The 26282-nt window shown below is 44.2% G+C and overlaps 1 protein-coding gene across 1 annotated transcript; it reads left to right on the forward strand.

Annotated features, from left to right (window-relative positions):
- Nucleotides 1-937: 937 nt before the first annotated feature.
- Nucleotides 938-24752, forward strand: Zdhhc5 (zinc finger DHHC-type palmitoyltransferase 5). The gene is made up of 11 exons (XM_051166448.1): nucleotides 938-2081; nucleotides 10087-10208; nucleotides 14343-14500; nucleotides 16886-17058; nucleotides 17198-17300; nucleotides 18441-18532; nucleotides 19698-19830; nucleotides 20149-20272; nucleotides 21454-21566; nucleotides 22360-23219; nucleotides 24122-24752. Exons 1-11 carry the CDS (start codon nucleotides 1978-1980, stop codon nucleotides 24285-24287), a joined length of 2148 nt encoding a protein of 715 aa, XP_051022405.1. The 5' UTR covers nucleotides 938-1977; the 3' UTR covers nucleotides 24288-24752.
- The last annotated feature ends 1530 nt before the right edge of the window (nucleotides 24753-26282 follow it).

The raw sequence follows: 26282 nt of genomic DNA on the forward strand, positions 1-26282 counted from the left end.
ATGCAGTGTGGTAGAAAGGGTCTATGTCAGCAGTTAAACTCTTGAGTTCTGAACCTGGCTCCCCGAGTGACTCAGTGGGACGGCCTGGGGCATTCTCTAGCCTTCAATTCTACAACACAGGATAAGGGACTCTGACAGCAGGTAATGTGGGTAAAGTGCTTTGAGATCACCAGATGAAAAGCATCCTATACAATTAAGGTGTTCATGTTGTTTTGTTACTGTGATCAACAGAAATAATTGCCACTCTAATCATACTAGATTAGGAGGAGCTTAATTTACCTCCTAATAGGCCAGTGTTAGGAATTCAAAATTATTGAATATGGAAGAAAAGGACCAATCCCTGTGTTGGACTCATTTCTCATAGAGACTTTCAACCCCTGGTGCAAGATTGTTTCTTGCCTAGGACCCTTAACATGTGACTCCAAAAGCCCCAAACTGACTTTTTGCTTCTTTGGTGTTAAAGCTAAAAGCCATAGGCATAGAAAGAGACACACAAAAGGGAAATGATAGTTATTGTCCTATTTTTAAGCTTCCTTTCTTCAGTGTTGGAATAAATATTCTCTTTGTGCAAAGAGAAACATCTGTTTTACTGGTGCTCTTCATTCACTTCTGCGCCCTTGTTTGCTTGGAGGTTGTTATATTCTTGGTGTGTGTGGTTACTGCACTTTTGTCAAGAGAGGTGGGTGTATAAGAGCTGGTCCTTGGGTGACCTTAGTCAGCTGAGGCTGGCTTCTCCTCCTGTCGTCAGAGGCGCCCTCACAGGTGAAGGGCCCTGAGTGTGTTTCTTCTCCATTTAGAGCTCATACTCATGTGAGTGAAGTGGAAAACACTCTTCTTTCAAAAGACACCTTTTAACAGTGGCCTGTGGGGTTAGCCTTATTCCTAAGAAATACCATGAAAGAGTGTTTTTGATAAAAGACATTTGCTTTTTCTCCAGGTAAAGCACTACATCCCACTTGAACTCTTCATTCAGGAAGCCCAAGATTGAAGACAAAAGATCAGAAACATTGACTAACCTGGAAACAGGGACATCTTTCGAACTTTATCTACAGTAATCTTTTAAACTGTCATCAGGTGAAACTGACTTCATCTTATTCTGCTTATTGGAAAGGACATGGCCTCAAGGATTTTAAATTTCCTTTTAGTTTTTCATGAACTCTATGGGAAAAGAAGTCCTTATTAAAGGGCTTGGGAATAACAAGAAGAAATTGAAACTGGACAGTACTGTGGCCTCTTTTTTCTCCCACTTCAAAGAAAAGGTTTTACAACTCAACCCCGTAACAGCCGTTGTCCAACTTTGGCCATCAAGAGAGAAATAAATAAAATTAAGTCTCCATTGCCAGACTACTAGCCCTGGTGAAGTCAAGTGTGAGAGTGGTGGCCTTGAGAAGACTGCCAGAAACGGACAAGGACTGCAGCTAAAGAAAAAAAAAAAATCAGCTTCTATTTAGAGCTGGAAGGGACCCCAAGTTCCGCCTTGGATTAAGATAGCAACCCAGGGCACACCTGTTGGGTGTTGCTCATAGTTTGTGGAAGTGCAGCGTTGTGGCGGGCTCTTGTCTCTCCTCCGCAGGGTTGAAGCTTCCGGTTCTCCCTGATAGTCTTCCCTCCCGCTGAAGACCTGCCTTCATCCATGAGCTATACTTTGATCTGCCTGACTCCATGTTTTCCACCTGTGACTGTTTGTCTTCACGTTTCAAGTTGTACAAGTTGTGTTCCTTAATCTTCTTTTCTGCTTTGTCCTGGGGAAGTGGTTATTAGTCAGCTGAGATCACCTTTCCCCCTCCCATGTGCTCCCCTTCATTTGAGATCTTTTGACCTTCATTTTTATTTGGGAGGGGGAAGGGTGATAATTTTGTATTTTCTGTTTCCCCAATTTCTTTCCTCTCTGTTTCCCTCATCCCATTTTCTTGTCTGTTCTGCCGCTGTGTGGGCCTGGGCTATGCGGCAGGGCACATCTTTCATTAGAGCTCCAACATGCCCGCAGAGTCTGGAAAGAGGTTCAAACCCAGCAAGTATGTACCGGTCTCAGCAGCCGCCATATTTCTAGTGGGAGCTACAACACTCTTCTTTGCATTTACGTAAGTTTTCTCTGCAGTCGCATTTGGGGGTGGGAGGGTCATACCATGGAAAATGAAGACTAATTTATTCAGTTTCACTGGTTATTTGGAAGGCCCAATAGATAGTTGTCCTTACTTCGTTGCTGTGACTACTTTCCTCTACTTCCTGTCCTCTAGAGTCATAGGTGTCTTCATGCTTTCCTATCTACTTCCAACATAGATGACGCTAAACTAGGAAGGAAGTAGGAAAATACAGAGAGGCTTAAAGATTTTTAAACTAGAAAAAGGGAACTAGAATAGACTTAAGTCTTTTATTTATTTAGTTAGTTAGTTTTTCAAGACAGGGTTGCTCTGTGTAATAACCCTGGAACTCCCTTTGTAGACCAGGCAGGCCTTGAACTCACAGAGATCTGCTGCTGCCTTCCGAGTGCTGGGATTAAAGGTGTGGGCCACCACATCTGGCTTGTTTACTTGTTTATTTTTGTTTTTTTAGAGGCAAGGTTTCTTTGTGTAGCCTTGGCTGTATTGAACTCACAGAGATGAGCCTGCCTCAGCCTCCCTGAGTGCTGGGAGTACAGGTGTGTGCCACTGCACCTGGCTGTTGTTTTTTGAGACAGCATCTCCACAGAACCCTGGCTGTCCTAGAACTTGCTATGTAGACTAGGCTGGCCATGAACTCACATAGATCCTCCTGACTCTGCCTCTCAAATGCTGAGATCAAAGGCTTGCACCATCAGGCTGTGCTGACTTAAGTCTTTTCAAATAGCAGTCAGTCACACCTGGGCTGTCTGACACATAGGCTAGAGATTGTGAACCCTGAGCACCCCAGAGAGGTCCTGTCATCATAGTCATCCTCAGAGAGGTCATGGCGTCATAGTCATCATTGTCCTTTTGTTTTGAGACACAGTGTCACGACTACATTGCCCATGCTAGCCTAGAACTCCCTAAATAGACCAGGTTGGCCTCAAATTTGTGTAATTCTTCCTTCTGCCTCCTGAGTTCTGAGATCTTACATATATTTTTTTACCTTGCTCTGATAGAATTGGTTTTGAGATTTGAGAATTTTGAGACAGGATCTTGGTATATAGCCCAGTCTTGCCATAAATTCACGATCCTCCTGCCTTAGCCTTCTGAGCGTGGTTTAATTAGTTAGCCGTTCATAATAAGTCTACAGCAGCCTTCTGAGCTTTACCCTGCTGAGTCACTGAGTTAGCGTTCCAGTTGCACCTCGTGGAGTGATCGGGGACCAGGGACTTCATTCTTCATGCTCTTCACCTGTGAGACTCATGTTCTGCCCTTGGTATGTCGAGTGGTGAAAGGAGGAGTGCTTCTTCAGTGTCAGAGCACGCTTTGGTTTTTGCTGTTTTGGTGTAAGCAAAATCAGAATTTAACCAAGGGACATTTACATTTTGTGCTTTAGTAGCAGTTGTGCTGGGTCCGGAGAGGTGTGTAACGGGACCAGGCTAATACCTGGAGGCCTCCCTGTTGGCACTTCTATTTCCCTTTGAGAGTCATGCTCTTGTAGCTGAAGTATTCAGGGGAGTAAGTGGTTTTTCTCTTTCAAACTGTTGTGGAGATCGCACATGCCAAGTCCTTAATTTTAATTTGTTAATCTGGAATCATTGAAGTGCTTGGCTTGTTATACCAGTCTGCCCACAAAGAATTGTCCTAACAGGCATTGTCTTACTGATAGTTGAAGCTATTTAGCCTACTTTTTAATTCTTTGGTGCTAGTTGAGTAGGGTCCCTCTTGTTATGTCAGTTTCAGCAAAACATTGTTTGTTTGTTTGTGGTGCTAGGGCCTTGTGCATGCTAGGTGAGGTTTGTTTGTTTGAGACAGGGTCTCTCTGTGTCACCCTTTCTGTCCTGGACTGGCTTTGTAGACCAGGCTGGCCTCGAACTCACAGTGATCCGCCTGCCTCTGCCTCCTGAGTGCTGGGATTAAAGGCCTGTGCCACCATGCCCGGCTTTAGGTGAGTATTTTTAAAACTAAACTATATCCTTAGCCTGGGAAAAAAGAGGATATTATTGACTCTATTGGGATTTCTGCTTCTAATTTAGGGGAGCCTAAAATCACAGTTGAAATTCCCCCATTGTTAGTTTCCACAGGATCAATGTCTGGGCTCCCCAAAGTCTCGCTTGTGCTCTCTGGAGTCATAGGCACTTAGCTGTGTTTGTTTCTGTTTCTGTTTTTGTTTTGGTGCCATCAGAAGCCAGGCCGAGTATATTGGATACCTTGGAAGTGAAGTTATAGAAGGTTGTATAAGTGTCATGTAGACGGTGGGAATTCAACCTAGATCTTATGGAAAAATAACAGTGTCCTCAACCACTGAGCCATGTCTCCATCCCCATCATCTAGCTCTTGCTGCTTCTGAGAGTCTTGGCTTTTTTCTGATTGAAGTGTCTCCTAAATACTTCTGAGCTGAGGCACCACTGTTCTCAAGAAGGGCTCATTTGCGCATTCCCCTCCCTCTCCTGTTGAGGGTCACCTTGGAAAACACTGTCTAAAACTGTGTACCATGTGAAAAGAGTTTATAGTTTCAAATGGAGAGATAAAGAAGAAGGCTCTTCTTGACCCTCGTCTATGTGGGACCATGAATCTGTGCCTATCTGCACTGCTCCGCCACCCTCCTGTTCTCCTCACTAGGCTACAGGTGGCTCTTACATCAGTCTAGGTCCCAGGGGATAATTTCTTTGAGACCTAGAGGACTGGCAGCAGGAGGAAGAGTTCCTTTCAGTCGGCAGACATAATTAGTGGAGGCATGTAGGCTTCAACTAATTAGGAACAATTTACCCTCCATGCTTCTTTGTTAAGTAGGGAAAGCTATGAACAGAAATTACCAGTTAGGTCTGGTCATCAAAGAAATAATGACACTTTTCTGTCCCAAAGAAGTCTGCAAAGAGTAGCTGAGATTCTCCTTAGAGCTGATCCTTCTCCTCATTGAATTCATTTGTTCAGTACTAAAGCCAGACAGGCATGGTGAGCATCCTATCTTAATTCATTTCTCTTTTCACTGTTTGGGTAGCAGAGTGCCTGCTTAGGTAAGCACACCCCTTCCTGGTTAGGTAGCAGATTTTGCATCTTGGTCCCATCTATGGTATTTTGATATTTTCTTGTTTTTTGAGACAGTTTTCTCTGTGCAGCCCTGGCTGTCTTGGAACTTGCTCTGTAGATTAGTCTGGTCTTGAACTCAGAGATCCACCAGCCTCTACCTCAAGAATGATGGAATTATAGGCATGTGCCACTGCTTCTGGCTACTCTTTGTTTAAGACAGACTCTTACTACGTAACCCTGGCTGGTCTGGGACCCATTGTCTATACCAGGAGATTGATAGAGTTCTGCCTGCCTTTGCCTCTGGAGTATTGGAGTTAAAGTTGGGTGTCGCCGTGCCTGGCTTTGGAGGGCAGGAGACTGAGTTTGGTACTTTGTTAATGTTTCTGGATCTCAGTTATTCCTTTCTGTCTGTGAAGAAGTTAGAAACTGGAGCAGTTTATTTCAGCCTTGTGAACTTTTTTGGGTATCATCTTTCGTGGAATCTCAGTACATAAAACAAGAACTAGGAATGCTGGGATTCATATGTGACAGATTTATGCAAGTCCAGCTACTTGGTGTTTCCCTTCTTACCTTCCCAGGATGCCTGAGACCTCAGGGCTCCTGACAGCATCCTTGGGAATCACTAAATTGATCTTCTCTAAAGTGTTCTCTAGTAACAAAGTCTCAATCTTCCATTTCTGAAGTTGTGGAGAGAGCTAGGGTAATCTCTGGGTTTGGAAGAATAAAAAGCAGGTTAGGAATCCAGATGGTCTTTCCAGTGTCCTATTGGTGGCACAGCTTGCTTCCTTTTCGATTCTGCCTCAGGTCCCTTCCAACCTTGATGTCTACATAGTTGGAAAACCTCTGGGCTTTTTCCCTCTTTTCATACCTGTGCAGGTGTCAGCACCTGAGTTGAGTGGGAGCAGCCTCATGGTCTGGGGTATTAATTGAGCCATGGCTGTTCCTTTCCTTCCCATGTGGTTTTCCTCATCCAGGAATAAGTGCCCTGGTCCTACAGCATACATGGTTCAGTTGATGGAAATTACAGGTACAGAAATACAAAAGAAAGCAAGTGTAAAGAGAAACATACGAACCTGTCAGGACAAATTGTTTTTCCATGGAATGTAGAAGAAAGCATTCCTTGAGGAATTTCTAGACTGGAAATGGGTCATTAATTCCAGCCTTCTCATCAAGAAAAACTAGACAAATGCTCGAGCAGTATGTTAGGCTTCGATGCATAGGCCTGTAGGACCTCAGCGCCTCGGTTTGACGTGTCCTTGAGTCTCTGGTGCTTCACATAGGGGAGGTGGGATAAAGGATGGAAGAGCTAGATGATAACTGATGGCACTGATGATGTTTTCTTCTGTCTAATGAGCCCTCAGGGTTATACATTCTTGTTAGAAAAAGAATTCTAGTAGCAAAGCATGTTGCATGCCTTTAATCTCATCACTTGGGAGACAGTCAGGTAGATCTCTTGAGTAAGAGAACAACTGGTCCACATAGTGAGAACCTGTTTCAAACAAAGAACAGGACCCCTACACACACGATCCCTCTCCCCCTCAAAAAAAGAATTTTAGCATCTTTTCAGACATTTTCCATTTTCATAAAGTAACAAGGAAAGTTTCTTGTGAATTGTGACAGGTTAGAATCTAATATTCTTTTTTTAAAAATTAATTTATTTATTGTTATGAGTGCTTTATCTGCAGAAGAGGGCATCAGATCACATTACAGATGGTTGTGAGCCACCATGTGGTTGCTGGGAATTGAATTCGGGGCCTCTGGAAGAGCAGGCAGCGCTCTTAACCACTGAGCCATCTCTCCAGCCCTGAATCTAAAATTCTTGATTGATTTTTTTTTTTTTTCTTTTTCTTTCTAGGAATTTAATTTTTTTTTCTTTCAACTAGTAGAAAGTGTTAGAAATGCCAAGAAACAAGGTTTCAGGAGAGTGTATTTTGAAACCCCACTTCCCCTTTTACTTGGCATTGAAATAGGCATAATGAATGGGTGGGCAGAAGAACCTGTTCTACCTGGGCTGGTTTATGTCTGGGAATCCCATCAGTGAGTCAGCCTTCTGAGCTGCAGCCACTCCCTAAACTTCTTGTGCTCTGTGATTATCACTTAGAGAGCTAAGGACAAGTTCTAACTTCTCTGCTTAGCACTGGCTTCATCTCTCTCCATCAAAGGCAGCCGACTCAAACAGGCCACTTGTGGTGGTCATCTTGGAGTCTGGCAGAGTACTAAAGCATGGAACGCTTTCCCTCAAGATGAGAAGGATATAGGGTGTGGCCGAGGAAGCTTTGCTCAGGGATTGTTGAGGTTGATTGTGCCTTCAACTAGATTTTTTTCGGGGGGGCGGGGGTTCAAGACAGGGTCTCTCTGTGTAGCCTTGACTGTCCCGGACTCGCTTTGTAGACCTTGCTGTCCTTGAACTCACAGTGATCCGCCTACCTTTGCCTCCCGAGTGCTGGGATTAAAGGCGTGCGCCACCACGCCGGGCTCAACTAGAGTCTTAAGGCTAGAAGCAGTAAGTCTGAATCTAGAGAAGATCCTGTTCGTGAGGGTGAATTATTTGAATCACTTAGACATTCTGTTACTGTGGGGACAGTCTTTGTTTATTTTGGCAATAGATAATCTCACTTCCACAATCACACACTTCACTGAGATGTGCTGATAGGGGTTTGGAGGTGAAGGAATAGGATGATTTGTTTGGAAATGAAACTGAAGCAAAGGGGTGATCTGAACGATCAATACTTGAGCCAAGTGTCGTGGCAAAGCCCAAGTGCCGCTCAGAATGCTGAAGCGGGCAGGGACATTACAAGTTCCAAGTTAGTGTGAGGGTATATTCCAGCGCAACCCAGGCTGGAATCAGCGGCACAAAGAGGCCTGAGGCCTTCTTTCAAAAACCAAAACAAGTGGGTTTGGAGGAGGAGGAAGAAGAAAAGACCTAGGTTGGGTGCTGAGTGAGGGGCTGCAGTGGCCGGTTGTAAGAAGTTTAAGTCATGAGCACCCCAGTGTTCTAAAGATTTAATTTATTTTCCCTTGTAATTATCTTCCCAGGCTGTAGGAGTGAAGTGAGTCACCCTTTCTCTTCCTCAGGCGGAAATTGAAGGGAGAGCTGAGTGTTAGGGAGGGGCTCTGACCTGGATGACTGGTTTTCAGTTTCTCTCCTTCCCTTCTAAGAAACCTAGGGCGCCAGACCTTGAGTGGGGGCTGCGCAGGGACTCTTCGTAAGTTCTACTCCAGAGCTGTCACAGAGCCATGGGCTCTGTGTGGGACTCTGTGATGCTAGGGTAGGAACCATGCTGAGGGCTGTTTTCACTTTGACAGCTGTCTTTATTATTTTGATTACCAGTTCTATTTAGTCCAATAAAGAGAAGCAATGAGTTTATTGATGTTTACTGTGTGCAAAGCCTAGCACATAAATAGTATTTACTTTAAATTTTTAAATGGTTGGCTGAATTTGAAAAACTGGACAGTGATGATAAAGATTTGTGTCTCATTGATTTATTTAAATCTTACTAAGAAGCCCACTGCTTCTAAACTCTCTGGGTCACTATTTAGAGTTGTGTATTTTAGCAGGACTTGATCATCTTTCTTGTCTGTTGTGAATCAGTATTTCAGACTTGAATGTTGTCATTACCCTAGGCCTGTCTTTTCCTTCATTAAACTCTGTCTTCCAACTGTCCAGGTGAAAGGGACAAGGGCAGATGCTGTCCTGGTTCTAGAGATTAAATTCTCAACCACAAAGCAGATTAGGGTATTGAGCCGTTGTCTTGTAATGAGTAGGAAGTTCTCTCTAAGGTGAAACAGGAAATAATGCTGATGAGGTGAGGTTCACACCAGAAGTTCAAACTTCTGGAAAATCAGAGGGCAGCACCTCTGTTCAGAGTTAGATTCTGAAAGAACCTGAAGTCAGACTTCAAAGTAACACTCTTTTCTTGTCAAAGTTACCTAAAGCATGTCTTTAAAGCATGCCTCTAAAGCATGTCTCTAAAACATGTCTCTTGATTTGAACGCTGTGAACACTGACTGTGTGTAGCCAGTCCTTCCCTTGCCCCCCATAGGAGTTAAGATTTCTGTGATCTGAAATTGTCTAATTTTTCATCTGTTCTTCACTCCATTTTTAGATGTCAGGAGAAATCTAGTTCTTTGTCCTATGAAGTGCTTCACAAATTTGCATGTCATTCTTGCATAGAGGCCATGATAACCTGTGTTTCTAATTTTAGTATATGTGCTGCCAAAGTGAACACTGCTTTTGTCTATAGGGCCCACATGGACCTTGAATTGGCAATTGTACTTTCTTCATTCCAAGTGCTGGTGTTACAGCTATGCCTGACTTTAATTTTTGTGTTCTAATATACATTCTTATCTGTATTATTATTACTTAGTCTTTTTGAGACAAGGTCTTTCTGTGTAGCCCTGGCTGTCCTAGAATTCACTCTTGTCTCAAACTTAGAGACAAACTGGCCTTAGCCTCCTGAGTTCAGGGACTAAAGGTGTGCTTTAAGCACCCCCCACCCCACCCCCCGCCACCTCCTGCTTTATTATTTCAATTCTCAACCGTTAGAATTAGCCTCTAGATGGGTGACAGTCAAGAAACCTAAGGTAGTTGAGATTGATCCAGAGCTAACCGTGAAGATGGAAGGGGAGCTAGAGAGGCAGGTAGCATCCATATGTTTTGGGCTGTTGTGCAGGCCAGTGGGACGTGGATCTAGAAACCTTAGGTTGCTTGAGAGGCAGGGATAGCTGATAGTCATTATAGAGTCAATCCCTCTGCAGAACCAAATCTTGATAGAAGCAGTTAGAACAGGAGAGATGATTTCATCCTGATGTAAGATGGACAGTTTCAAGGGAAACTGATGGGAAGGATATAAAGGTAATTTGGGATCCCAGAGGTAAACCACATAAGAATCACATATGTGTAAGAAGGCTGTAGGTTTCTGCTGGTGTCAAAGGGTTAGAGGCAGCTCTTCATTTTCTGTATTGTCTGCAGGTGTCCAGGACTAAGCCTGTATGTGTCACCTGCAGTGCCCATCTACAATGCAATTATGTTTCTCTTTGTGCTGGCCAACTTCAGCATGGCCACCTTTATGGATCCAGGAATTTTTCCCCGAGGTAAGATCTCTCTGTACTCTCTGGTCAGCTCCCTGTTGTCATTAAAAAATATTTGGGGACAGCTGGGCAGTGGTGACACATGCCTTTAATCCCAGCACTTGGGATGCAGAGGCAGGTGGTTTGCTGTGAGCTAGAGGCCAGACTGGTCTACAAAGCGAGTCCAGGACAGTCAAGGCTACACAGAGAAACTCTGTCTCAAAAAACCAAACCAAACCAAACCAAACCAAACCAAAAATGTTTGGGGAGATAACAGTTGATCTTGGGCTTGTAGGATTCTGTTACAGGAGTGTGTATGTGCGCGCGCGCCCGCGCGCGTGTATGTGTGTGTGTGTGTGTGTGTGTGTGTGTGTATCACAATATCTAGTTATTTGGTTCACTTTGGATCAAACCTTTCTTATTATTTAAATTTTATTTTTTAAGTTTTTTTAATAGTTTGATCCTATTCTTTCCCATCCCCCAGCTCCCTACCCACCTAACTTCATGTCCTATCCTTCTTAAAAATAAGCAATAACAAAAAAATCAAAATTAAATCAAAAGAAAAAGCACACACGTATATACACAAACAAAAAACTGGAGTCTGTTTTGTGTTGGCCTGCTACAGCTCCTGTGCTTGATACCCCGTGCCGCTCCATTGGAGAAACAGGTTTCTCTTTTCTTTTCAACAGTTATCAGTTGTAAATGGCATCTTGATTAGAGTTTGGGCTTTGGTCTGTTTCTTTGGATCCAATCTCTGATTTTATTTAGAGCTTGTAAGTTGAGTGGTGCTAGGTACAAACTCCAGAAGAAGTATGGGTAAGATTCTCTTGAGAACTCAGACATGGGTGCACCCAGCTCTGCTCAAAGAAACAGTGAAGTACTGCTAAGAATGCGTGAGAAAAACTTCACTAAGCAGAAGACTGCGGAGGGCAGTTCACATAAAGGAAGTGTATACAGAAGCTTGTACCCATGGAATGGTGACCTCATCAAGGTTGGAGGATGCAGTGTAGTATATGGTGGGACCAGAAAAGAACCGCGGGGCCAAGTTTGAGGCCAGCTTGGTCTTCAAAGTGAGTCCAGAGCAGCCAAGGCTACACAGAGAAACCCTGTCTCGAAAAACCAAAAAAATTATACAAACAAACAAACAAACAAACAAAAAACACAAAACCTCGGAGCTAAACTGTAAAGGGCTTGATGTGCTAAGTTAGGTGATTAAGTCTCTGGTAAATATATTATGCTTCTTCCTTTGATACCAAGGCGCCCTTAATTTACAAAAAGGAATTCTTCAGTATACAGTCTTTGGCTTTGGCGGTGATATAAACCAGATGAAGATTTGAATTCAAGACTAGATTTACAGCCTTTCCAGAAGTAGATTCAACAGAATCATTTGTGACAGCTTAATGGGGTAGAGCAAAGACTGAGAAACATCTGCTGCTAACACCACCCTGGACATGCTTGGTCTTGTTTGAACTCAAAATCTAAGCAAGGTTAGGCCTGTGTTGTACTTAGATGGGAGCGCATAGTTTTATTGTCGTAGTTTCAAGGTTCATAACTTGGGAGATAAAGTGGATGCTGATTTTTATAAACTAAATGTTAAATAGGCTGTGTATGTGCTTTTGTTTTTTTCCACGCTAGGGATTGAGCCCAGGCCCTAGACAAGCACTCTACCATGAGCTGTGCTCTCAGACTAGATAATGAATTTGAGGTAACTCCTTGGTACAATTACCCAGCGGGCAGTTGAATGTGGGAGTTAAATACTTGGTTTAAGGAGTGTGTAGCTATGGTATTTGAAACAGCAGGAGTGAAGATTATCTAGAGAAAGAGTCAGCTTAGAAAAGAGATGAGGTGAGACCTGGTCAGGTCTGCCATTTGTATTATGAGGATAGGAGCGCCATTGACAGGGATTGGACAAGAAGAAGGTAAAGAGAAGGCGAACTGTCATTCCTCAAGTAACTGACTTATTGGTAGCAGAGTGACATCTCCGTTGTTTTAGTTAGTAAGTATTGGGTTTTTTGTTTTGTTTTGTTTTCTTGTTTTTTAGACAGGGTTTCTCTGTATAACAGGCCTGGCTATCCTGGAACTCTTTTTGTAAACCAGGCTACCCTCAGAGATCTGCTTGCCTTTGCCTCCCAAGTACTGGGATTAAAGGTGTGTGCCACCAAACCCAGACTTATTTTTGATTTTTTGAGACAGGGTTTCTCAGTGTAGACTTGGCTGCCCTGTAATTCATTCTGTAGACAAGGCTGGTTCGGAGCTCAGAGATTCGCCTGCCTCTGCTTCCCCAGTGCTGGGACTAAAGGCATGTGCCACCACACTCAGCAAATACTGATTCTTTAAAAATACTTTTGTTTTTAGCTGTAGCCCAGGTTGGCCTTGAATTCTGCATTAGCCTCCTGAGCACTGCAATTACAGGTGGAAGCCACTATACCCAGCTGAAAAAATTGATCTTTCCAGTCGTTTAAGAAGTGTGTTTATGTGTGTGTAAGGGAAAGATAGAGCTGAATTACAGTGAAGGCAGTGAATGAAAAATATAGAAAATGGGGAAGCAGAGTCAGGAAGTAACAGATTTCCTTTTTTAAGAAGTAAGCAAAGGCCAGGCAGGGGTGGTGCATGCCTTTAATCTCAGCACTGGGGAAGCAGAGGCAGGAGGATCTCTTGAGTTCCAAGCCAGTCTTGTCTACAGAGTGAGTTACAAGACAGCCAAGGCTACACAGAGAAATCTCTGTCTCGGAAAATCAAAAATAGAACGAAAAAAAGGGGCGGGGGAATGTTTAAAACAACAACAACAAAACTATCATAAGTAAGAGTTAGAGAGACCATGAGCTGACAAAAAGTGGTTACTAATGCCATCTGTTTCTCCTCACAAGTGCACTGGGATAGCAGTGAGGAGAGATCCTCTGAAAGCCTGCTCAGTGCTAGTGATCACTGGGATGCCTGTGAGAGAAGCTCTCTGTGTCCCACAAACCAAGGAAGCATGTGTTAGAGTCATTAGCACTGACTCAACAGGTTGTCAGTCATGGCTGCAAGTGCCTTTATTGGCTGAGCTATCTTACTAGCTATAAATGAAAATTTTGACTTTTAACATACATGTAGATAAAGACAAAAGTAAAATACTAATGCATTTTCACAAGATAATATTCACTTGTAGGCAGCATCGCTGTGAAATAAGGTGCACTGGGGATGTTATCAGTATCCTTTTTTATTTTTATTTATTTATTTATTCTTAAGATTTACTTTGGGCTGGAGAGATGGTTAAGTGGTTAAGAACACAGGTTAGGGCTGGGCCATGGTGGTGCACACCTTTAATCCTAGCACTTGGGAGGGGAGGCAGGCAGATCGCTGTGAGTTGGAGGCCAGCCTGGTCTACAAAGTGAATCTAGGACAGCCAAGGCTACACAGAGAAACCCTGTCTTGAAAAACCAACCAACAAAAGCAAACAAACAAAAAAGCCACAGGCTAGTCTTAAAGAGGACACAGGTGATATTCCTATCACTTCCATGGTGGCTCATAATTCTATAACTATTTCTAGGGGATCTGACGCCATGTTCTGGCCTCTGGGCGCTCCATGCATATAGTGCATATACAGACTGCATGCAGACACTCATACACATAAAAGTAATCTGAGCTCCATTGCTTGAACCCACAGTGGAAGGAGAACTGACTTCCTGAGAGTTGTCTTCTGACCTCCACACACATGTGCCCACATTTACACACACACAGAATAACGATTAAATTAAAATTTTTTAATTAATGTATATTCTTGCTATTCCTGGTATGAGGGGAAAACTTTTGTTCTTAACCATGCAGTATGATGTAAGCTGTGGATTTGTAAAATACAGCATTATCTCAAAACCATGCTTTACGGCTAGAGAGATAGCTCAGTGGTAGAGAATACACATCGCTCTTGCAGAAAACCTGAGTTTGATTCCAGCACTCAGAGCACTCACAGATCACAACTGCCTATAACTCCTGAACCAGGGGATCCAACCCCTCTCTGGTGTGTGTATACACACACACAGGCACGCACGCACGCACGCACTCACATGCACTCGTGTGCACACATACACAATTAGTTTTCAGGAGCTACATTTTAAACATCTTATGTTCTTAGTACTTACTAGTTTGGGCATAGTTGTTTAAAAATTTCCTCTTCTCTAGCCGAAGAGGATGAAGACAAAGAGGATGATTTCCGAGCTCCCCTATATAAAACAGTGGAGATCAAGGGCATCCAAGTGCGAATGAAATGGTGTGCCACCTGCCGCTTCTACCGTCCTCCTAGATGTTCACACTGCAGTGTCTGTGACAACTGTGTGGAGGTGAGAGCACTGGATGGCTAAGACTGTTCATCTGAAGTTGTCTTTTTCCTTGTTGTAGAGTAGATTTTTTTAATTAAAACTTTTGTTATTTATGTATATGGATGTTTTGCCTGTATGTATGTCTATGCCCTATGTACATGTTGAAGGCCAGAAACTGATGTCAGACCCCTGCAATGGACTTACAGATATCTATGAGCCTCTCTGAAGGGAATGAGCCTGTTCCTCTGCAAGATCTCTCCAGCTCTCTGTTCTTTTTCAAAATAAGCTAGGCATGGTGGCGCAGGCCTGTAATCCCAGCACTCAGGAGGCAGAAGCAGGTGGATCTCTGTGAGTTCACGGCCACCTGATCTACAAAGTGAGTCCAGAACAGCCAAGCTACACAGAGAAACCCTGTCTTAAAAAACAAAACAAAAACTTTTTAAAAGTTTTAAAAGTTAAAAAAAAAAAAATTGTTTGTACCTGGAACCTGAAGAGGCCAGAAGGTGGCATTAGATCGCCTGGAACTAGAGTTACAGATGGTTGGCTGTGAGCCACCATGTAGGTGCTGGTATCCAGACCCAGGTCCTATAAGAGCAACAAGTGCTTTTAGCCACTGGGCCATCTTTGTACCCTCTAAATTTTTTTTCATCAAAGATTATTTTTTTTAAAGATTTATTTATTTATTATGTATACAATGTTGTATCTGCATGTACAACTGCATACCTGTAGAGGGCACTAGATCTCATTATAGATGGTTGTGAGCCACCTGTGGTTGCTGGGAATTGAACTCAGGTTCTCTGGAAGAGCAGCCAGTGCTCTTAACCTCTGAGCTATCTCTCCATCCTCCCCCTACTACCCCCCCCCCCCCTTTAAAAAATTACGTATATGTGTTTTTGTTTATGGGTATTTGGACATGAAGTGCTGGTGACAGAGGAGGCCAAAAGGCGAGGGTCCCCTTAGAGCCTGAGTTATAGTCAGCTCTAAGCTGCCTGATGTGACTGCTGTGAGCTAATCTCGGGCCCTGCAAGAACAGCACATGCTCTGATGACTGAGCAGTCTCTGCATTCTTAGGGTGGGTTCCTAAGGTGTAGGCCTGCCAAGTTCCTGGTCTGCATGGCCCAGCTAGCCCACATAGTATTTGGAGTGAGGCATGTGAGAGCTAGAGCTGAACTCTGTTACTACACAGGGCAGCTTTAACTCTAATACAGCTTTCCTCACCCCAGCCTTCCATCCTGTGGATACTTGGTGCTATCTCTGATGCAAACAGCACGTTCTTGTGTTTAGTTTGCATTTTGTAGCTATCCTTCTGTGTTGTCTTATTTTTATTACCATAAACCTTGAATGTTTTGCCAACGTTTGTCTTTTTTGATTGATAGAATTTTTTTCTTTTTTTTTATAGCAAGGACTTGCTCTGCAGTCCTGGCTGGCCTGGATTACACTGTGTAGACCAGGCTGGCCTAGATGATTACACTGTGTAGACCAGGCTGCCCTCAAACGTGTGGCCACCCTTCTTTTTCCCAAGTACTGGAGCTGTAGACTTGTAGCACCACACCAAACTTTAGATCAATTTGAGAACTTGGCTTTTGGCTTTTTGGTCATTCTTTCAGTTTACATAGAAGAATTGAAACTGCTTTGAATATTCTTCAAATTTAATTTTTCAAAACTTTAAATTTTTGTAACTAGGGGCTAGGCAGTGGTGGTGCACACATTTAATCAATTCCAGCAGAGGCAGAGGCAGGGGGATCTCTGAGTTTACAGCATAAGTTCCAGGATAACCAAGACTACCCAGAAAAACCCTGTCTCACAAAACAAAACAAAACAAAACAAAAAGTAACTAAATGATGAACATGATCATAAATTACTAAAATTAAAACTTAAGTTCTGTTAATTTTGTTCCTTTTTCCAACAGAAGGTATCTAATACTGGATTTGGAGGGGGTTGTTGTTTGCTTTTTGTGTATGTGCGACTGTGTGTGTGTGTGTGTTTGTGTGTGTGTAACATGTGTCTGTCACACATGTGAAGGTCCGAGGACAACTTGTTGGTTGTCTCCTTCTATCATGTAGTCACAGGGATTGGACCTAGGTTGTCAGGTTTGGTGGCAGATACCTTTATCCAGTGAAGTGTCTGGCCAACCCTAGTGTTTTGTTTTGTTTTTTTAAGGATTTATTTATTTATTTATTTGTTTGTTTATTTATTTATTTATACAGTACTCTGCCCACATGTGTGCCTGCAAACCAGAAGAGGGCACCAGATCTCATTATAGATGGTTGTGAGTCACCGTGTGGTTGCTGGGAATTGAACTCAGGACGTTTGGAAGAACAAACAGTGCTGTTGTCTGAGCCATCTCTCCAGCCCCAACCCTAGTGTTTTAAAGATGCCTTTTATTCTGTCTCTTTTTGCTCCTAGGAATTTGATCATCATTGCCCTTGGGTGAACAACTGTATTGGTCGCAGGAACTACAGATACTTCTTCCTTTTCCTCCTTTCCCTGACAGCCCACATTATGGGTGTGTTTGGCTTTGGCCTCCTTTATGTCCTCTATCACATAGAGGAGCTCTCAGGGGTCCGCACTGCTGTCACGTATCCTTGAAGGCTTGTCGGATGGGTTGGGAGGGCAAATTGAGTCCTTAAGTCAGGAAAGGGAAAGGGAAAATGGTCACAGTAGAGCCAGGGACAAGAAGATGACATTTTTGTGTTTTTCTTGACTGCTTGGAATCAGGATGGCAGTGATGTGCGTGGCTGGCTTGTTTTTCATCCCTGTAGCTGGCCTCACGGGATTTCACGTGGTGCTGGTGGCTAGGGGACGCACAACCAATGAACAGGTACCAGGAGAAGTGGCGGGAGACCGAACAGGGCGTGTGTTCAGCCCTTACTAGTGAGGAGTTTATTGCTGTCACAAACAGTGTCAGCACATACTTAATGTGATGGTGTAGTGATTGACAGCAGTGGGCAAAGTGAGTAAAGTAGGCCACGGTTCTCAATAAGTAGAATTAAAGCTGAGGGTTGTGGTGCGTGCCTGTAGTCTTAGGTTGAGGAAATCTGATCTACTTGGACCCTGTCTCCAAGAAAGGAAGAAAAATGGCCTTGTAGTGGGCATGGTGGCACACACCTTTAGTCCCAGCTCCCTGGGAGGCAGAGGCACAAGCAGGTAGATAGATCTCTGTGAGTTTGAGGCCAGCCTGGTCTACAAAGCAGGACTAGGACAGCCAAGGCTACAGAGAAACCCTGTCTCGAAAAACCAAAACAGAGAAGAATGGCCTTGTTCTAATTATTTTAACAAATATTTAGTTTGTGAATTTACAGAAACAAGTTGGAACAGGCTTTATGAAGCACATGGTACTGCTTAAAGATTATTTTTGTGCACATAATAGTAGGCAGTCAGCATTCTCTGTTATCTGTGGATTTTTTTTTTTTTTTAGTATTTCAAGACAGGGCTTCTCTGTGTATCCTGAACTTGCTTTGTAGAGCAGGCTGACCTCGAACTCACATCTGCCTGCCTCTGCCTCCCTGAGTGTTGGGATTAATGACATGTGCCACTGCACCTGGCTCCTCTATGGATTCTTTAGGTTCAATCAAGTATTGGAGGGAAAATCACATCAGTACTGAATATATAAATTCTTTTTCTTAGCATTGGTGCCTAATAATACAGTAACTCTTTACATGGCATGCTGTTTTAGGCATGGTACAATACTGTGAGATGAACCAGTGTGTAATTAGTGTGCATGCGCTACACACAATTATCTGTGAATTACTTCAGTCAATATTCAGAACGTTGCCTAACTCCATTTTGTACAGGAAACCGATGTTTGGGATCGGTCTCCATGAGGTAGACTTAGAATTTGAACTGAGGACCCTGACTCAAGACTCCCTGCTCTTGACAGGCATCGGTGTTTTACCTGAAAGACTCGTTGCACAGTAATTTACGTTTTGGTCTGACTTACCCAGTTCTTTTTATCTCCTAGGTTACAGGTAAATTCCGGGGAGGTGTGAATCCATTCACCAATGGCTGCTGTGACAACGTTAGCCGCGTCCTCTGCAGTTCTCCAGCACCCAGGTACGCGGTGCATTCCTGGTCAAACTTCTGTCTCCTTTGGGCTTGTTCTGAATAAAAGAAATCTGACAGAAAATGGCCTTTTAAGAAGGGTTTGCTTAATTTAAAAAAAAAAAAAAAGCTGGGCTTGGTGGTGCAGGCCTATAATCCCAGCATTCTGGGAGGCAGAGGAAAGGCAGATATCTGTGAGTTCAAGGCCAGTCTGGTCTACAAAGTGAGTCTAGGACAGCCAAGGCTACACAGAGAAAACCAAACAAGCCGGGGGGGGGGGTTGGTCGGTGTTTTCTCTTGGAATGGTGAGTGCTACAAGGAAAAGACATGCTGATATTTTGGTGAATTCTTGAGTTCAATTGCTACTGTTGGAGTATGGCTAGTTGCCTTTGACAGTTGAGGATGCATAAAACTTTAGAGTGTTAGATATCTACCTGTAAAAGTCTATTCTTGCTGAAGATGTTTGGTGAATCAAATCAGTTTAGTGCTAACTTTTACACTCAGGACTGTTTTTTAAAGATGCTGAGGATTAAGAAGCAGTGACGGGGGCTGGGGAGATGGCTCAGTGGTTGAGAGCACCATCAGCTCTTCCAGAGGTCCTGAGTTCAATTCCCAGCAACCGCATGGTGGTTCATAACCATCTGTAATGTGATCTGGTGCCCTCTTCTGGTGTGCAGGTGTACATGCAGGCATTGTATACATTGTATACATAATATAAATATTAAAACAAAGAACAGGGAAAAAAAAGTGACAGGAGAACTACAGCAAGTTTGAGACCAGCTGCCTCTACATAGAAAGTGCCAGCCAAGCCAGGGCTATTCAGTGAAATTGTCCAAAAATAGGATGCTGAAGATTAAGCTGAGGGTCTTTGTTTGTTGTTGTGTTTTTGTTTTTGTTTTTTTTTAAAGACAGGGTTTCTCTTTGTAGTCTTGGATGTCTTGGACTCGTAGACCAGGCTGGCCTCCAACTTACAAAGATCCTCCTGCCTCTGCCTCCCTGAGTGCTGGGATGACAGGCGTGCTCCACCACGCCTGGCCCGAGGGTCTTGTTCTTTATCACTGAGCTACACCTCAGTCCATGACTGTTTATTGCATATGCACAATGTTTCACACTTGGTATGCAAGTAGAACTTTTGAATGAAATAGTAAGTGAAAGCCTTCTCCCTCTTGCTACGCAGGTATTTGGGGAGACCAAAGAAAGAGAAGACAATTGTAATCAGACCTCCTTTCCTCCGACCGGAAGTGTCCGATGGGCAGATAACTGTGAAGATCATGGATAATGGCATCCAAGGGGAACTGAGGAGGGCTAAGGTAAGATACAGGGAAGTCAGGCCAGAGAGTTTCATCCATTAGCAAAGGGGTAGGAGCTTTTTATGGAGTGCGCATCATTGTGTTCAAGTCACTTAAACACAGATCTTCATTAGATTTTAAGTTCAACGACAATAGACACTTGGCCATTTCTTTCCATATCTTCATAAGAGATAGCATCATTCACATAATAGACACTCAGCTTTTCTTTGTACTTTATTACCCTCAAACTGACTCGTCCTAGTACTTTTCTTTTGACTACTTACTGTTCCCTTACTCAATGTAGTTTCCCGGTCTGATTTCCTTCTCTCCACTTATTAGTCTAAGGGAAGCCTGGAGATAACAGAGAGCCAGTCTGCTGATGCCGAGCCTCCACCTCCTCCTAAGCCGGACCTGAGCCGGTACACAGGGCTGCGTACACACCTCAGCCTGGGTCCTGATGAGGGTAAGGGCTGCCTTGGTCTGTGAGATCCTAGAGGTTGAAGACAGGAATGAGGTACCGTGTAAGTTGTAGAAAAAACGAGCAAGGGCTAGGAGATAATACTTGAGTTATGCCTGAGAACACCCAGCATATGAGTACATGAGCAGTTTTCTTTGCTATTTATTTATTTATTTTCAGTTAGCACTGATTGCACCTTAGACAAACCTCATTGGCTACTATACTGCCACTGTGCAAAGCTGAGCAGTTTTCTTTGTATAGTTAAAAAAGGAGGGTTGTCAAGTAGCAGTAGACAGTGATTGGGACTTTCCAAAGAATTGCTTTTTACAATCTTATATAAATGCATGGTGGGGGGGCGGGGCGGTGTAGATCAAAGGACACCCTCCAGGAGTTGGTCTTTCCACTGTGGAGTTTGGAAATTGAACTCAAGTCATTAGGCTTTTATGGCAAGTGCTTTCACTTGACAGTCTGCCTGAGTCAGAACTTCTTAGTATGTTTGATGCGTTTGCCCACCACATATTCTGAAACTAGTACAGATCTTTGCTCTTTAAAAAAGAAAAATCACTAGCTGGGCGTGGTGGACCATGCCTTTAAATCCTAGCCCATGGGAAGCAGAGGCAGGCCGATCTACAAAGCAAGTCTAGGACAGCCAGGGTTGTTGCACAGAGAAACCCTGCCTTGAAAAAGCTAGGGGGAAGAAAATCATTCCCCTTTCCCCAGCAGTGGTGGCTCAGGCCTTTAAATTGTGGGTCACCAGGGAAGCAGCGGCAGGCAGACCTCTGAGAGAAGGCCAGCCAGCATGGGATACACAGAGAAACCCTGTCTCAACAAAACACAACAAAAGAAACCAGGGCTATGTAGACTAGACTGTGATTGAACTCACAGACGTCTGCTTCCTAAGTGCTGGGATTAAAGGTGTGTACTAGCACAGCTGGCTTTATTACCTTACTTCGTACCTTATGTATATGGGCGTTTGTCTGCTTACCACTTGTCCCCTGCTTCAGACTTCTGAGAGGCTGGGACTGCAGGCCTGTGTCTAAGGACCAGGCCTAGCTGAGTCTTCACTAGACTTTGCTTTTATTAGGTGTACTTGATTCTGCCACGTCCTTCCCCTGAACTTTAAGAAACCCCATGAAGGTTAAAAGAATTAGTTTGTAAAGTAGTGCTCTTGGGTTTTCCCCCCATAGATAGCAGTCTCTTGGGCAAGGACAGCCCCCCTACACCTACCATGTACAAGTATCGACCAGGTTACAGCAGCAGCAGCACGTCAGCCGCCATGCCTCATTCTTCCAGCGCCAAGGTACTGTGCTCTAAGAAGCGGGGTCATAGCCGGGGCCAGTTCTCCAGGAAAAGAAGGGAACGTAAGAACCAAGGCAGTTACTGACTGTTGGCATTAAGGGAGTTGAATTTCCTTGATGTGTTTTTCATCATGAAAGGAGCAAATGACACATACTAGATAAAAACACTGGTGTCAAATTTGATTTCAGAAACTACTTCAGCCAAGTTACCTAGTCTGAAAGCCTCTTTTTTTCTTTTTTCTTTTTCTTTGCTTTCGCTTTTTCAAGACAGGGTTTCTCTCTGTAGTCCTGGCTGTCCTGGACTGGCTCTGTAGACCCGGCTGGCCTCGAATTCACAGAGATCTGCCTTCCTCTGCCTCCCAAGTGCTGGGATTAAAGACATCTGCCACCATGCCCAACTTTAAAAAGCTTCAAATCAGGGCTGGAGAGATGGCCTAGCCGTTACAAGCACTGACTGCTCGTTTAGAGGACACAGGTTCAATTCCCAGCACCCACATGAAGGTTCACAGCTGTCTGTAACTCCAGTTCCAGTGGACCCAACACACACACATATGTAGGCAAACCACCAATGCACATTAGAAAAGCAGAAATCATTTTTTAAAAATGCCTCATAGCTTACATTTTAAAATGAGGCATTTGTTGCAAGTCACAGCTTTGCATTAAGGGCAAAGCATATGATGTCCAAGTTTGAAGTATACTACTGGCATGTAATTCTGTTCTTCAGTGTCTCTTTGGGCTCTGGTGTCTTGCAGCTGTCAAAAAGAGTGCTAAGACTGTTTTATTCTTTTTCTACAGTTGAGTCGTGGAGACAGCTTGAAGGAGCCAACTTCAATTGCAGATAGCAGCCGCCATCCCAGCTACCGCTCAGAACCCAGCTTGGAGCCAGAGAGCTTCCGGTCTCCCACTTTTGGCAAAAGCTTTCATTTTGATCCATTGTCCAGTGGCTCACGATCTTCCAGCCTCAAGTCAGCCCAGGGCACAGGCTTTGAGCTGGGCCAGTTGCAGTCCATTCGATCAGAGGGCACCACCTCCACCTCCTATAAGAGCCTGGCCAATCAGACACGCAATGGAAGTCTATCTTACGACAGCCTTCTCACTCCTTCAGACAGCCCTGATTTTGAGTCAGTACAGGCAGGGCCTGAGCCAGACCCACCTTTAGGCTACACCTCTCCCTTCCTGTCAGCCCGGCTGGCCCAGCAACGGGAAGCCGAGAGGCACCCACGTTTGGTGCCAACCGGCCCAGCACACCGAGAGCCCTCACCAGTCCGTTATGACAATCTGTCTCGCCACATTGTGGCTTCCCTCCAGGAACGAGAGAAGCTGCTAAGACAGTCACCTCCACTTGCAGGACGTGAGGAAGAGCCAGGCTTGGGTGACTCAGGCATTCAGTCAACACCAGGCTCAGGCCATGCCCCTCGTACTAGTTCCTCCTCAGATGATTCAAAGAGATCTCCCTTGAGCAAGACTCCACTGGGACGCCCAGCTGTACCCCGTTTCGGCAAACCAGATGGGCTAAGGAGCCGGGGAGTAGGGTCCCCTGAACCAGGCCCGACTGCCCCCTACCTGGGCCGATCAATGTCTCATAGCAGCCAAAAAGCCCCATCTGGTGTCTCTGAGACAGAGGAAGTAGCATTGCAGCCATTACTGACACCCAAGTAAGTATTTCTCATATCCCACTTTCAACTTAGTAGAAGGCATTGGGTCTTTAGCTGTACATGATTCTAGAATAGGTGGACCCTGGGGATCCTGAGAACTTACATGATTGATTGCCTTTATGGACAATGCCTCCTTAGATACTGAAGATTGATAATATTCTCTTAATACTATCTTCTCGAAAGTTTTTTTCTTTTTTTGGTTTGTCGAGACAGGGTTTCTCTGTGTAGCCTTGGCCATCCTGGACTCCCTTTGTAGACCAGGCTGGCCTTGAACTCACAGCAATCCGCCTGCCTCTGCCTCCCGAGTGCTGGGATTAAAGGCGTGCGCCACCACGCCCGGCTTCAAAAGTTTTATTTGCCAAAAAGCAAGTATATGAGAGCTGTGGTTAATAATAAATTGAGGGGATGGGGGAAGAGGGGCTGGAGAGATGGCTCAGAGGTTGAGAGCAATTTGCTCTTCAAGAGGTCCTGAGTTCAATTCCCAGCAACCCACGTGGTGGTTCATAATCATCTATGATGAGATCTGGTGCCCTATTCTGGCAGGCAAATCCCCTTTTTTAAAAAAAGGAATACATTGGGAACAAAGAGAATCTTATTTTAAGCATATCAATAAAGTAAAAGGGGGCTTGGTGTGGTGGCACAGGCCTTTAATCCCAGTACTCTGGAGACAGAGGCAGGTGGATCTATGACTTCAAAGCCAGCCTAGACAAAACAAGTCTAGGACAGCCAGGGCTGTTAGACAGAGAAACCCTGTCTGGAAAGACCTAATAAAGTAAAGGAGACTGGATTGTTGGGGTAAGAAAATAATGTGGAAAAACTCATGCCTGTCCCACCCCCCATCAGACCCCTTTTGTGTGTGTGTTTCATGCATCTTTTCCTGATGTCTTTCTTTTTCTTCCCAGAGATGAAGTGCAGCTCAAGACCACCTACAGCAGATCCAATGGACAGCCCAAGAGTATAGGCTCTGCTTCCCCTGGCCCAGGGCAGCCACCTCTCAGTAGCCCCACAAGGGGAGGAGTCAAGAAGGTGTCAGGAGTGGGTGGTACCACTTACGAGATTTCTGTGTGAATCTTGGCACCTCCCCTCCCCCACATGTCTGTACCTACACCAAAGGGCCTCAGGTGGCCATCTTCCTTCCCTCAAGGCACTCCCCTACTTTGCATGGACATTTTAAAACCACCGATTCCAACAGGATGAGGCTTGTTTTATTAAAATGCCATGGGGTTGAGGAGACTTGGGGCCCTTAGATTGGGGTTGGCCACCCCTTCCCCCCCTTGATCTTCCCTTCCTTGATCCCTGGACCAGACTCAGTGGACATTTGTGCAATTGCTCACCCTGGAGGGAACCAGATCATTTTTAAACCAGAAATAATTTTTTTTATTATTGTTACGGATTCTATTTTTTTCTCTTCTCCGTTACCAGGTGTGTGTGTACATATATATATATATATATATATTATAAATATCAAAGAAATTATATATCTATCCTGGGATGGGAGAACAAGGGAGGGATATATAGATAAATATATATATATATATAAGGAGGGGATTTTACTCTTCCCGTTCCTTAGAGCAGCAGGAAAAGAGAGACATTAACGTCTTTTCTCCATGCTCTCTCTTGTCCTGGTTATTGACTGAGCAAACAGCACCCTCTGCTGGTGCTAAGTGATTAGGAGAGAAGCCTGGTACGTCTGGGGTTCTGGGTCAGATAAAGGAACTTGGAGTTAGTTTTCTAGGCTCATTGACATGAGTTTCCCCAGGAAAGGGGTCACGGTTCCATGACGGTGGTGGGAGATCAGAAAGAGTGCTTGGCCTAATTTAAGAAACATCTAGCAACCTCGCCCCCCATTCTCGGGAGACAGGGATTATGGTGGGCTTCAGTGAGCCTCCTTCAATGCTTTCTTATAATCTACAGCTAAAATGATCTTAAAATCCAAGGCCAGGAGAGAATCCAAAAAGCAATATTTTTCATCATATGCCAAAAATGGGATAGAGAGAAGGAGCGGCAGACCTCGGCCCCTCCTGATGTCCCCGGGGTTTACCCCTTAGCCCACCTCACTATGGTGCTGGGTAGAGGGGTAGCTGGGCTCTAACCTTTAAACAGGGAAGACCCCAGCCTCTATATAGAGACCCTTTAATTTTTTTATTCTGATTAGCCATTTTAAACCAACAAGGAATAAAATAAACCCTGATCTAACCAGCTCCCCCTGGCTTGTGTTTTGTCTGGTTAAGGCAGGGTGAATGGTCTTATGGAAGTCAAAAGGGAAATCTTACTCTCTGGTTCTGTTTTCATTCTGGCTATTAAATTAAATGCCCTGCTGGACGGATGAGAAAAACCTAATTTTTCATTATACCCTGTTCTCTTGAAATCTTAGAGAACTCTTCTGTCATTTCTTAATTTCCTCTTCAGAAAGTAAAATAAAACAGCTAAGCATGTAGAACACGTCTTTGATCCCAGAACTTGGGAGACAGAGGCCAGTGGGTCTCGAGCGTGAAGCCAGCCTGGACTTCATAGGCAGCCAGGGTTACATAGTGTGACACTGTCTCAAAAACCCAAACCCCAAACTTTGTCTTAATAAATAACTAAATCCATTTTTTTTTTTTAAAGCTAAAGAATAAGAGAAACATTAAACTTCTTGCCAGAGGTTCATTTAAAAAACACAGATGGAATAAAGTTTGTGTTGGTGGGTGTCACAGGGGACAGGACAGAGACGACAAACTTGCTTATATACAAGGCTTAGGGGGTCAGTCCCCAGGAAAATGTGGGAGCATTATGGGACACACGCCGGTTTTCTTCTGCTAAGACACACTGGCGATTGTGAGTCCCCTAGTTTCCCTGGGCATGGACCTTCCTTGGCTGGCTCTCCTGATGGACGCTGAAGAGCGTCAGGCACTGGCTCTGAGCACTATGGGCAAAGCGTTTATGTCTGTGGTAGGAAAATACTAGCAAACTGTGTTGCTTTTACACCATGCTTTTTGCTCTTGTAATAGTCCAACCTGCGAAGATAATGTGCCAGGCGTGATGGCCTATGCCTTTAATCCCAGCACTTGGGGAGGCAGAGGC

Source organism: Acomys russatus, chromosome 24 (genome assembly GCF_903995435.1).
Source record: "Acomys russatus chromosome 24, mAcoRus1.1, whole genome shotgun sequence".
Lineage (NCBI taxonomy): Eukaryota > Metazoa > Chordata > Mammalia > Rodentia > Muridae > Acomys > Acomys russatus.